A 14,697-nucleotide genomic window follows, 5' to 3' on the forward strand; every position below is an offset into this window, starting at 1 on the left:
CACTGAATGGCGGAAACAAGAATGTGATCGGTGCTTTGGGAAATAAAATTTCCATAAACATCAAAGTTAGAACATTTAGGTTCTAAGACATGGTTTGGTTTAAACGGATTTAAGCATGGAGAACTTCGGGTCTCAGCATGAGTGTTGCGCGTTAAGAAACTTCAAGTTTCTATGACATTTTTCAGAAACTTCGAGTTCAGAAGTCTAAACTTCAGGTTCATATACTTGCAAACAAATGTAATATATACAAGACATAATATATAAAGCAAAAAAAAAATAATATTAATAATGGGTAGCTTCGAGACCATTTGTGTGAAAGTTTAGGCCCTAAAAAAATATGGAGCTTCGAGTCCAAAAAATATTATTTTAATTGGCTTGGCTACAGGCTAGTGAGAAAAAAAAAATTTGGTTAATAGAACCCAGGCCCAAATATGGGCTAAGAAAGAAAAAGTTAAAAACAACTCCCATTAAATAAGGCAGTTTTTCATGGGCTAAAGTTAATAGGCCCGAAAGAAAAACAAATTTTGCTCTGTAGATTGTAGGTCCATAAAGGAAAACTGGGGGAAAAACCAAAAAAAGCCCAAAGAAATTATAAGCCAAAAAAAGGGGCTGAGGCCATTTGTCTTTCAGAAAAGAATGGCCCAAAATAGAGGATTGAAGGACAATTTGTTTAAGCCCAAGACTGTGAGCTGAGCAATTGGGCTGAGCATCGAGAGGAGGCCCAAGGCCTCGAGTTGGGTTACGGACACCCTAGCAAAACCTGAGTATGTTGTCGTTGAGGAAACTAGGCACGACACTACAGGCGGCGACAAGTTCCGAGCAAAATCGAACGGGATTTCGATGGGGTAGGGTTCCAAACATCTGAGGAGTGAGAAATCTTGAACTCTGTGGAGATTTCGAAGGAAAACTCGAAGCCTTAATATCGGGGAGGGGATCGGACGACATCTAGTCGTCAGCTTTCACCACTGTGATGACTTCAAGTCATCGGAAAATCGTGGGCCTTACCTGGAAATGATTGCAGGTCGTCTATGTTGTCGGAGATCATATAACTCGATGGAAAATCACACAAAATTTATGAGGTGGATGGAGAAGATGACATGAACGACAAGTTGTTCAAGACCCTTATGTTTGGCTTAGAGTGAGCTTCGGCTCAGCAGCTCCTGCGCGAGCTGCATGCTCAAGTTGAGGAGTTATAGATCAGGCCCTGTCTAAAGTAGACTAGGGCATCTAAGCCCACTTTTTTTTTTTTCTTCCTATATCCACACATATTTAATTCACATAATAGCAATATCATGATTATAATGCATAAACAATTTATGTAGAATCTAAAATTCGTAAATCATAAAGTTTGGTCATGCATTATGGTGAAGGTTCATGCATTCAAGGCTAAAAAAATATCGAGATAAACACTGTTGTTTTAGAAGAACCTAGATTGCGTGATGAATATTGTGAATGGGTATGTAGAGATTCTTTCTTCAATTTTGGCTTTTATCTTCAAGCTTGTATCACATTCAACATAAGAGAAAAAATAAATTGAATCAATAAAAGTATATGAATTCAATAAAATCAAACTTTAATCAATTAAAAATAATTGAAACGTAATACTCTCCTGATTGAAGACGAATAAATTCTCTTTAGCATAGCGTGAGGAGCGTGCTGATAATGTGTTGTGACATATATTTACTGAGGGGTACGACATGGAGAGAAAGAGAGTGGAGAATAGGCTTGAGGAATTGTGTGTTAATTCCCCAATCTTTGTGCCTTTATTTATAGTAAAAAGAAGGAGAGAAACTGGCTCTCTAAGTACTACAAAGTCTATTAGGAAAGATCTTCTAGATCCCAAAGGATTCCTAGTCTAACTCTACTTAGGATTTACATAATCACAATATGTATTTGTTGACCCTAAAAACTACCAAGCCTATGTGGCGCGCAGGCCGAGTAATTAATAAGCTAATTACGTCATTCGGTTGTGTGCGGGGCGTGCCAACTCGACGGCTGAGCTCGACTAGTGAGTAAAATTTGTTGATGTCGAGTTGGGCGCGCTGCTGACTTCTTAATCTCTCGACTGCGGCCGAGGAAGGAACACATCTCGGCCTTCGGGTTCTAGAGCCTGAAGACAATGCTACTAGTTCTGCGAAGTTCAATATCAAATTTGGCTCCCAGGGTGCCGAATGTAGTAACCTGGTAACACCTCGCTTCACCGAGAAGGCTAATGAGATGACCTCTGCCAAAAAGGATTCGAACATCCTTCTAGACCAAGACTTGGATAGATAACCAATCGGCCTCGTCGTAGTGCTGTTTATCCAAACTGAAGATGTTCGCCGGTTGCCTTCACAGTGTTGTTTATTCAAAATGAAGATGTGTTGGCGAAAAAGAAAATAAAAATCTCAAGATGTTTGAGAGGTTTCGCGTAGAGCGAGGGTTTGCATAGGGCAGTTTATGTGTTGAGTTGGAGCCCATTTCTGTTATCTGCAGCTTTGTATTTATAGCTAAGCCTACGTGATCACCAATCCAATAAAGCCTTTTCCCGGATATACTCCAAAAAACAATATCAAAACAACCGATATTTTCTTTAATATATTCTGCCAAAAACCTCGCCAGCCTCTTTGCGTTGCATCCAGATTTTTTCAAAGAGACTTTGAAAATTCAAAGCATCCTTATCATTTCAAACCAATCTGTCACATCCATCACCAAGTAAAACAAAAAGCCTAGTCTACCTAGGTTTCCTATGCCATCATTATCCATGACTACGATTTTTTTTAGATGATATCAAATCCCTCGTGATGATCTCCTATCAATCAACACGTCTACAGCCAATAGACCCAAGTTAATCTGAACTTTGTTGTTACTGCTTCCCATTAAAGATAATGAGAATCCCACTTATTTTGTACAAGAAAACCGAGATAAAGATAATTATTATGATTAAAAACCATAATATTATTTCTTAACAATAACAAAATATTTTAACTTCCATATCCGACGATCAAGAACCATGCTCACTCAACGGCCTCAGTTGCTTGGGCCGATGGTGTAAAATCAGGTCCAAACAGTATTAGAACATATGTCACAACAACTACAACCTTTTGTTTAGTTTCATTTTTGTCTTGATAGTAATGCAACATTTTTCCTCTTCTCATTAACATTTCTTTCGTGTTTTTTTTTTGGTCAAACTAAAATACTTCCATTGTATAAAAAGGCAAGAACAAGGAAAAGGTAGCTCACCATTTAAATATAAGTGCAATAGCAAATAAGAAAATACATTAGCTATGCCCAAAAGTGGCCAGCTGAACAACAACAAGAAAACCTAAGACTGGAATGGAAACCAGTAGCCAACAGATGTGTCTCCATCGCAAAGCCACCACTAGCACCAAGAGAACAAACCAACGCAACAACAGGATCAACGAAAAATAAGGGTGAGCGAGACACCCACGCAGTGAACGCTCCTATAATCTTACTCAAAGAGGTGCTTAATAAGTTGTGCATTGTGATGAACTATTAACCCAATTCACTCGTTAAAAGGACAATATTGTTTTGTGAAATCATATCAAATGACGACACATCATATCTCATTTAAGGGTTTAACTAGCCTTCATGCACATGCTCACGCATGTGCAGAAGACATTTTTTGAATCACGACGTGCTACATGCGACTTACATATTTTAAATGTATTTATATGCGTGGATTTACAAAAGGAAAGTCAAATATTTGAAGTAAATGAATAATCTTGGATCATGCTGGAAAAACCCTCACAAACTAATCAAAGCAGCTGAATTCACATAATAAAATCAGTATTTCAATTTCTATCTACATTCTATTGAATTTACATTAAGAATAGAGAAAATACTATTTAATAAATAACTGATTGAATCACATTATTGCTAGCCCATTGTGAGGCTAAGCCCATCCATTCCTCCGTAGTATAGATAATATTGTTTGTTCAAAAAAAAAAAACAATCATTGGACAACTAATTTAATCACATTATTATGCGCGTGCGAAAGATCTTTTTTATAATCGGCATTACACGCTTCTTGAGATGCTTTGAACGTGTTTAAAAATAGATAAAATAATATTTAATGAACAATTTGTTGAACAATTTGTTGAATCACATGTTAGTCTATTGTGAGGTACTAATTAAAAAACACTGTACAAAAAGAATTAATTATTCAAAAAACACTATTAAAAAGACGAAAATACCCTTACCTTATTTGGTGCATTATTGTGGGTTGCTTTTTATTTTTTTTTTGTTTTGGGGGTATTTTTGTCTAAAACTTTTTAGTGAAACTTGTGACCTCAAAAAGAGTTGTTGCCTTTATATATAAAGATAAAATCGCACGATAAAAAGTCAACTACTTTAATTCCCAACTTGATGGAAGTCGTCTACTCAGTTGGAATTTAAAATTGTAAGTGACCTTTTATTATAGTGGTGGAGATGAGTGTTGAACTTGCACCACAACTTGGGTTCAAATCCTGTTGACTTCCTAATCTAACATCTAATTAAACAAATCTATCATTTATCAAAAAAAAAAAAAAAGGAATTTGGAATTATTGAAGTTTCTAATCCTCACTTAGTCAGTCACTTAATACTATGATCTAGTGGTATTCATCTTCCCACCCAGCTCTCTTCTAATGTAGATAATATTGTTTGCTCACAAAAAAAAAATATTCTATTCAAAATTTCATTATTTATCTGAAATAACAAAAACCAAGGACGGCAAAAATCAATATACAAATGGACCAACCAGCTCCTAGTTAATTATAAAATTACAGAAAAAGGAAATATAGAAAAGAGGAATGAATGTGTCAAGTTATTTTAAAAAGGGACACTTTGGATGCGGTCCCTAGCTATCAATATTCTTTGATTGAAACCTTGTTAGTTTTTAATTTTTGATTGAGGTCCCTGATATTAATGTAATAATGTAAGTTACTATATTTTTTTAATTAAAAATTAAAAATTGAAATTTGTAATTGTTTGTATTAATGATATTTTAAATAAAACCCATAATTTATGGGATTAAAAATAATAAAATATAAATTATTCTCTCTATTATATTGTGTGTGTGTGTGTGTGTGTATATATACATATATGTATGGGTACATTAACCAAAATTAACAAAAAAAGTTATTGTACCAAAACATGGATACATTCTCAAATCAACGAAAAAGAATGTACCCATATAAGTTTAAACATGGATTAAAAAATTTGAATGGATTTTATATTAAAAAAGGGTACATTTTACATATAACAAATTGATATATTTGAGAATGAGTACATTTAAGATTAAAAAAATTGAAAAATTATATGAATGGGTAAATTTAAGATTAAAAAATTGAGAATCTTTTTATATATAAAAAAAACTAATAGGTACAAACTTAATTTAATTTAATTTTTTATTATTTTGGAAATGTTTGAATTGAAAATTAATTAGAAGTTTAATAGAGGTGTGAGTATTAAACCCTAAATTAATTACTAATTTTTATATTAAAAAAATTATATAATAAACATGTAAATTCACTATCACATTAATGCTAGGGACTTGAATCAAAATTTGAGAACTAATAAGGTGTTAGTCAATGAACAGTAAAAACTAGGGACCGGATACTAATTTTTCCTTTTAAAAATCACAACCAACGAGGAGAAGATCATCCGCAAATACTTCATGGTCTATTCACAAAACTTCGTGGTTAATTCAAACTGTTCATTTTTTAAATTACCTTGTAAATATCATTTTTGCAAAAAGTTAATGAAAACTAAGGTCGTTTTTAGTTAAACATTAATAGATAAACATGTTGTAATGCTTTTATCATCTATTTTTTATATATCTCGACGACTAAACAATCTTAGCTTTAATATGCGTTTTGACTATAAATACAAAATTTTGTGAATAAATATTTTGAGGAGGAGTACTCCTCCATCATTGAAGAGCCAAAATTTCTCTTCATTCCTATAACCAATAGGATTAAAAGAAAATTAACTGAAAGTCCAAAAAAACTTTTCTTTTAACGAAAAGTCTTTTTAAAGGTATAGTGAATAGTGCCAATTAAAGGTAAAAATGTGGTTTTTTGTTAAAAGTGAACAGTACCAGAAATGTTTTGTTAAAACTCCCTAGGATTAATTCATTCAATAGGAAGAAAAGTAAGGATATGAATATCTAATACGAAAGCAGACAAGTCCTAACAATGTCACACTCTTTGTTATACTATATGTTATGATTATGAAAGCTCAAGTAGGACTTGATGTAATCAAGTCATCTTATCTTCTGATGATGCATCTATGGAGTTCCGAACACATTTTCCTCCAAAAAATTAATCTAAACCCATTTAAAATTTAAACTAACGATAAGTAAATTCTGTTAATTATATATGCCAATGACTTAATGAACGGTAGGTCAATCCTTTGGCCACGTTAAGAGAACTTCGGCCGTGTGAGAGATTAATTAATCAGTAAACATCACATTTTTCATTACATTGTTACTAATGTGATCAGAATACACAATCTTCATCATTTTCTCATGAAACTACTTTTTTTTATCACAAAAATACATGACATAGCAAAAGGTGCAGTCCTGTGCTGGGAATCTCATAAAAATTGTAGTGAGCCAAACGATGCAAAAATTACTGCACCTAGATAATCCTTTTCAATTTAAAAAAAGAAAATTCCTTTAACCAAATGAATCATGTGATCGACTATTGGTTTGGAAGGGGAGAAGGAAAAACAAGTTGGAAATAAGAACTGCAAATTAATAATTGTTTCTACTTCCTTTTGGGGTCATCTGTGGACAATGATGTGTTTAGGTCAGTCGGGCAGGTTGAATTAGTAGAAATTTTGGCTCAAGTGTGAACCTATTGAAATGTACTTCCTTAAGACTTTATTTTTGTCAAATCTCTCAAGCTTAAGACTAGTCGCTTTTAAAAAGAGTGCTTTTAAAATCAACTCTTGATAAAAACGCAAGTAAATTTTAGAAAAATACTTGAAAATACTTTATCCAAAAAACACCAGTTCTTGTAGGAAACACTTCCAAGTGTTTTTGAATCACTACCGTTAATTGATGGTGTCATTAATGTTTGGTAATGGTGTGAGCAAATAATGAAGCTGATTTTCAATAACACGTCATTTATAGAGTTTTGAATCACCAAATGGAGCCCTATTAGTCAAGTTAAACACTAACATTGTCTAGTTATAAGGGATCAATTTAGAGATTTAAAGATCTATAAACGACACAGAAGCGATGTCTCGCATCAATACTTGTCTAGGTCTTCACTTAATGCTAGTTATCTAACAAGTGTTCATTTTTCAAAAAGGTTACATAATTTGAAATGTTTTAAATGATTGAGGTCAATTAATGTAACCTTTAAATGTTGGATAGTTGTTCATACTTAACCCTAAAATAAAATAAAAAGTTATGAAACATTTCTAAAGATGGGCTAAAATTTAAAATTTAAATGATGATAAAGTGGTGAAATTAGTTTGTTTTGCCATATAAGTTCAAACCAGAGACCAGGGCCCGATTTCATATTCTCATATAACCGTTTTTTCTTGGACTACTTACACAGATCCAGCTGCCCCAAAATCTTGTCTACACCAAATACAATGCTGCATTCTTTAAAATCTAATGCAGGAAACATGAAACATGACATCTCAACCATTAAAAAATTATTACCAAACACCACACAGTAGCACCGTTCATAAAAGAGCAAATGTATCTAACGGACTAAAGCAGCGAGCGTCCAATATCCGGCCAGCAGCGAAAAATTGCAGACAAACTGCAAAATTAAACAAGAGACCGCTGGGGTCAGTGAAGCAGTGGAAGAAAAACGGAAACCAAAAAGCAATTTTAGTTGTCCTATAGTATTATAAGGCATTTAAAAATAATTCAATTGCAACAAATCTTAGTTTCAATTGTACAATCATTTCATCCTGTTCACTGTGTTTATGCTTAATCTAAGTACATCGAAGGGTACAGTGATATTGTCACGCCTTATGGAATTGATTCTAGGTTCATATTGGCCATTAATTCTAAAATTCTACAGTTACAGCTGATAATCATCAAGAAATTAGATTAATTTTGGATAATACTTGTGTTCTCTTGTGAAAATGAACATACTCCACTTCTTTCGAATAAAGTACATTTACCATACAGATTTGATAATCAAAACCGTTTTAACTTTTTAGTCTTCTCATACCTACAAAAAATTATTCAAATCGTCACCCAAAAGCATGAGCATCAAGTAACATATTTATAATGAACCGTCCATTTATATGTTACATTAAGATGACTAAATGACCTTCTGTTCGAATAATGATTAAAAAATTGGATGATGTTATAAACTTCTTTATTTAAGTGTAACTGTGTAAATCCTATATTAAATTTGATTATAGTTATTCTTCTCTCTCTTATTACTATAAATAAAGGCATCATCCACATAACCCTACAAACACATTTCTCTCTCTATATTTTCTCTATGCCGCCGGCCCCCTCTTCCTGTCAGTTAAATATAGGCCACAACAAATAATTCTAATTCTGGAGTTTATATATATAAAAAAAAAGATTAAATGTGGGATATGTGCATTCCCAATGGGGAAACTCAAGTATTATTCTTAAAAATTTGTCCTAAAAAAGACAGAAAGAAAACAACAAACAGTAAAACACACAATACCCAATCATGTCGAATATGAAAATCAAAACATAAGGAGCATTATAAGAAAACTTGGGTAATTGACAATGGTCACTAATATCAGTTGTGCAAAAGGAGTTGGGTAAAAAACATATCAGGAGCTAATAACCCATCATAGCTAATAGAATATGGAACGGGTATACTACGTAAGGTACTTTTGTAAATCAATTGCAATTGAAAGCTAGTAAGGGTAGTAGGAGAAGGACAGCATGCACATACCAGCATCTAAGGACTGAGTAGCAGCCGATGTCTTCATCAACTTGGCGTGAAGGTGGGGTCGGGGGAGCTAGAGGGTCATCATCCTCTTGGCAGGAAGGGGGTAAGGGCGGGCTTGGATGAGCTGGAGGGTCATAATCGTCTAGGAGGGGAGAGGGTGTGGGGCTTGGGGGAGCTGGAGGACAAAGGTAACCCTGATAGCCAGGTGGTGAAGGGCCATCACTAACAATGCTAGTTGTGGGATTACAAACAGAAAGTTCAGAACTTGTTTGTTTCAGAGAAAATTTGAAGGTGTAACATGTTTTTTTTTTCGGACGAAACATTTTGTCGCTCTGGATGCCGCCACCCCTCTTACTGTGGTAACCAGGGTAGTCTGACTTGTTGAACCACACTTTCTCTTTCAAAAACAGGCCTGCTTTCTCAGCAAGCTCCTTCAACTTCCATTGATCATACGGGTAGCCTACCATGTGTGAAACATGAATTTCACCACCTTTGCTGAGCATCCCGCAGGCGCTTTTGAAAAAGGATTTTAACAAATGCCTGTGCAATCTAGCTCCATTGAAGCTCCATATTAATCACTTATGACAAAGTAATTCAGTAACTAATAGTTATAATACCATATGAGAATTGATAATATGGGTAGAGAGAGCTTTAAGAATCTGCATTTTGCTATATAACTGGTCCTGCATCCTCACCATTGCATAAACAAAACTGATTGTGTAACAAAAAATAAAAACAAAATTGATTAACCATGCAATACTTCACTAAAAGATTAAGCAGTATAGAATAACATAGAAGGTTTGTCCTTGAATCCTACGAAAGGTTTGAGGGTTGAATTCTCATTCAATACATACAACAATGTCATAAAAGGAAGGCTAATCTAAATGATTTGGGAATCAATAAGAGATCACGAAATATCTCCACAAATCAGGAATTACATAATTATTGTCCATCATTCACAAAGTAATGATAAGTTACCGGTCACTGCTTAGATGAAAACTTGTGACAACCTTGAAATTAATTAAATTAAACATCCATCAAAATATTTACTAATTACGTCATTATATATTTGTTATTAACACTCCAAATACTCATCCTACACTCATTCCTCCACTTTTCTTTCACTAATGTGAAGTACATGACAACTATTTTGGAGGGCCAATAACAACTCTCTTTCCACTAATATTAATAGGAGCCTAATATTTCATCAATCAGTACAGCGCCAAGTTCATACATAGGCATCAGTGGAGAGCATGTTGGAACAAAGTATGGTGCAAAAGATCAAGGTAAATTTTGTCACTTACTCTATGAGCTCCTCGTCTTTTTCGCACAGCCGATGGTAATGTCCTGCATGAGGAAAGTTGAATATGATAACATCAAATTTCATGGACTTAAGTGTGGGATGACGGTGCATGACATATACATTGACTTCATACAACACCAAGCACCCTCTTTTTTTCAACTCCTCCAAATGCTCCTCACAGCTCCTATGCTCTGTCAATAAAGTATCTGAAAGATTTCAAGAAAATTTATTAATTCATGTAAAACAAATTCAAAAAGATCAAGATAATGAATTTCTGTTTGTAAACATCCATGGAGTCTATAAATTTTACCTTGGGATTTGAGAGTCGTAGCAACCATGTTCCTGGCAGAGCGAAATGCTTTAGCCAAACAGGCAGAAAATGAGAAGTCTCCCTCACCAACCAAGAGTATTTTCTGCGAGCTAGAGTAGTGTCCTATCCGTCTCTGTTTTTTACCCATTCTTGATTTCTGCTCAAGTTCCTTTAAAAATTATAAGTATTCTCTTTGAACTATTTCACTAATATATATATATATATATATATATATGTATGTATGTATATATATATATAGACAGCTGGTGGCTTCGGGAAAATGTGGTCTTTTGGGAAGTTGTAGAGTATTTTAATTATGGTGGTTGATCGGTGATTGTAATATGTATTTGTACCAGGGAGCTGTAAAACCTAAGTTGTTGAATGAGAAAACCATCTCTCTTTTGAAGTGGATGTAGATGTAGGCTATATTTGCCAAAATTCACACCCTAGGCTAATTTGAGGAGAGGGCATAGAGTTCGACAATCATCTTGTTTTTGGCCAAAAAGTGGCTGGAAAGCCTCAAACTCAAACGGAGGAGACTCAGTCCGATTTTCCATCATGGTTTCAAGCACCGGCTATTAACTGGGCTTCGGGAGGTTCGGGAGTTGAACTACGACCTCAAACTCGTCCAAAAAGACGTAGCATGGACGGAAAGATCGTTTGGTTCACTGCAAAACTAGCCGGAAAACAGATCCGTTTAAAACTCGTTCGAAACACACTAAAACGAAGTGGATACTCACCTGCAAGGGGTCTAGAAGTTACTTGTGTTGACGAGAGGCCGATTCGTGGCAACCCAGAGGCAAGTCGCCGTCGAGATCGTCGGGAAAACCGTCGGATACCTTTGGATTTCGAACCGAGCTCGGCTCTCCGATTCTCTGGTTTTCCAGAGAAACAAAACTCAGTTGAGTTCAGGCGGTGAAGGGGTGGAGATGTGGTGATTGAGGGATGTTGGTTCGTCGGAGAGACGGCTATTCTCTGCGTTGCAGAGAGAAGAGGGAGATAACGCGTAGAGAGAGACACGACGAGAGGGAGGAGAGAGAAGGGACACGGAGAGAGAAGCTTCTAATTGAGGGAGAGAAGGCTGTCAGAATACAAAGGAGTTCTTGTTCATCATATGTGTTCTTGAGAGAGAAAGAGAGATTCGAGAGAGTAGCAATCTTAGAGAGAGAAATGAATTGTATCTTGTATGTATTGAATGAATAATCTGTGTTACAATAGCTACACATATATATAGACAAGGCTATCTTAGTCATTAAGTAAGTAATTACTGAGAGACAAGGCTATCTTAGTCACTAAGTAAGTTAACTACGGATAACAAACTTAACTACCTAGCAACCTAACTACGTACACTTGTCAATACCTGAAGCATCTAATACATCTTTACATCCCCTGCAATCTCATGCTTGATTGAACCAAGCATTAGATTGGAACAATGAGACTGAAACAAAGGTGCAGCAAGACCCTTTGTTATACTATAGGATTAAAACTCCCTAGGATTAATTCATTCAATAGGAAGAAAAGTAAGGATATGAATATCTAATACGAAAGCAGACAAGTCCTAACAATGTCACACTCTTTGTTATACTATATGTTATGATTAGTAGGACATGATGTAATTAAGTCATCTTCTGATGATGCATCTATGGAGTTCCGAACACATTTTTCCTCCAAAAAATTAATCTAAGCCCATTTAAAATTTAAACTAACGATAAGTAAATTCTGTTAATTATATATGCCAATGAATTAATGAACGGTAGGTCAATCCTTTGGCCACGTTAAGAGAACTTCGGCCGTGTGAGAGATTAATTAATCACTAAACATCACATTTTTCATTACATTGTTACTAATGTGATCAGAATACACAATCTTCATCATTTTCTCATGAAACTACTTTTTTTTCTCTCACAAAAATACATGATATAGCAAAAGGTGCAGTCCTGTGCTGGGAATCTCATAAAAATTGTAGTGAGCCAAACGATGCAAAAATTACTGCACCTAGATAATCCTTTTCAATTTAAAAAAAGAAAATTCCTTTAACCAAATGAATCATGTGATCGACTATTGGTTTGGAAGGGGAGAAGGAAAAACAAGTTGGAAATAAGAACTGCAAATTAATAATTGTTTCTACTTCCTTTTGGGGTCATCTGTGGACAATGATGTGTTTAGGTCAGTCGGGCAGGTTGAATTAGTAGAAATTTTGGCTCAAGTGTGAACCTGTTGAAATGTACTTCCTTAAGACTTTACTTTTGTCAAATCTCCCATGCTTAAGCCTCGTCACTTTTAAAAAGAGTGCTTTTAGAATCAACTCTTGATAAAAATACAAGTAAATTTTAGAAAAATACTGAAAGTACTTTATTAAAAAAACACCAGTTCTTGTAGGAAACACTTCAAAGTGTTTTTTGAATCACTACCGTTAATTGATGGTGTCATTAATGTTTGGTAATGGTGTGAGCAAATAATGAAGCTGATTTTCAATAACACATCATTTATAGAGTTTTGAATCACCAAATGGAGCCCTATTAGTCAAGTTAAACACTAACATTGTCTAGTTATAAGTAGGGGTGGGCACGGTTTGGTTTGGTGCGGTTTTGAGTGAAACCAAAACCAAAACCACAAGTTTTTACGGTTTGGTTCGGTGCGGTTTTGAGGCTAAAACCGAAATGAAACCAAACCATTTGGTTCGGTTTGGTTTGGTTTCAAACGGTTTCGGTTTGGTTTCATTGTTTGAAAAAAAGATGGTGGGTTTTATAATTATGTGACTATTACGTGTCCAGCAGCAAAGTGAGGATGGTGTAATGGGACAACATTTATGGACTAGTAGAGTACAAACACCTCTGTGCTCAGTGTGCTGCTAAAACTAAAAGTGAACAACCGTGGCCGAAGGCAGGGCCTTTCCATTTTGTTGTCATAAACCCACAGCCTTTTACTCTACACCAAATTTTGCCTCAATTGCAACCTGCTTTCCCTTGCATTACATTGCATGTACCAATAAAAAACTATCATAGTTACCTAGTTGATCACAACAAAATTCACATCCTCAAGGACCACAACAAAATAATTCAACTTGAGGCAACCAAGTTAATAAATTCATCATATATTTGAATACTTGATAAAATGACTTCAAACTCCTATAGGTATAATAATCACGAGAGATAAAATGACTTCAAACTCATATTTTATCTTTGTTTGATTAGGTCATATCAAAAGAATAGCATTATAACTTTTTTGAACCACGAATTCTTCAAACTAAAGCTCAACCAAAAAGAATTAACTATCATAAACCCTATATGGAAAAGGGTTCGCTAATGCAGTAAGCACTGCTAGCCATCCACTAGCATTACTTTTTTGGATTTGAATGTATGAAGACTATGGGGCCAACCTCTTTGATCTTTATCAATGTACCCAACAAAGCCAGAGAGCCAAGCCACGGCGTCTCTCTCACCTCCGGTAGTCACCACCCCCACCGTTCCCAACCCTGCCACAAAACCTCTCTCCCCCTTCTCTCAAAACTAAATTAATGTATGCACGCACGCAGCACAATTGCACATTAAATTTTTTGTGTAAAAATTTACTGAAATTAATAAATTATACTGGGCAGATTCGGCAGAAACGGGAACCTATCTACCCATTATTCCCATGTCACCAATATGCAAATGTATGCTTTCAATTGACATTCTAATGTTCATGAACGAAGAAAAATCAAATACTAACCAACGAAAAACCAAATCCCCTTTTGATTCAAAACCCAACCCTAAACCTAACCCTAAAATTAATCTCAAATCTATAAGTAAATTTAACTAAAACAAGTTATAAATCATAGTTCTTACCATATTAGCACCTTTGAAATTTAGAAGCTAGGAGCTGGAAAGCCTGGAATGAAGAGGAAAGGAGGCCAGAGGGGAGACCGAGAGAGAGAGAGCGTCTGGAGTGCAGCAGAGTCGCAGAGTGGAGACCGAGAGAGATGAATAAAGATGAAGTTGAGAAAAAAAGAGCAGTCTACGCACGGACTTGAAGAAAGAAAATAAAGGGTTATGTTATGATGTGGTTGAGTCTATACTAAATGTATGGACTCAATAAAAATAACCAATAGAATTTAAGATTTAAAAAAGGTATGCGGTTTCGGTTTCGGTTCGGTTTCGAAGGGCCGAAACCGAAACCAAACCGTGTTTACCCTATTCGGTTCAGTTTCAAAC

The 14,697-nt window shown here is 35.1% G+C and overlaps 1 protein-coding gene across 5 annotated transcripts; it reads right to left on the reverse strand.

The window, feature by feature from the left end:
- Nucleotides 1-7,480: 7,480 nt before the first annotated feature.
- Nucleotides 7,481-14,490, reverse strand: LOC114820548 (uncharacterized protein At4g26485-like). 5 transcript variants are annotated; one of them, XM_070804948.1, is made up of 5 exons: nt 14,332-14,490; nt 10,505-10,661; nt 10,196-10,400; nt 8,895-9,440; nt 7,481-7,763 (listed from the first exon to the last, which is right to left on the reverse strand). In XM_070804948.1, exons 1-5 carry the CDS (start codon nt 14,332-14,334, stop codon nt 7,712-7,714), a joined length of 963 nt encoding a protein of 320 aa, XP_070661049.1. In that variant the 5' UTR covers nt 14,335-14,490; the 3' UTR covers nt 7,481-7,711. The 5 variants fall into 5 exon arrangements, with proteins under 5 accessions (XP_070661049.1, XP_070661045.1, XP_070661046.1 ...); XM_070804944.1 differs by having other exon boundaries at nt 10,505-10,673; nt 14,332-14,479; XM_070804945.1 differs by lacking the exon at nt 14,332-14,490 and adding an exon at nt 11,267-11,705 and having other exon boundaries at nt 10,505-11,180.
- Nucleotides 14,491-14,697: the final 207 nt, after the last annotated feature.

Source organism: Malus domestica, chromosome 09 (genome assembly GCF_042453785.1).
Source record: "Malus domestica chromosome 09, GDT2T_hap1".
NCBI classification, from domain to species: Eukaryota; Viridiplantae; Streptophyta; class Magnoliopsida; order Rosales; family Rosaceae; genus Malus; species Malus domestica.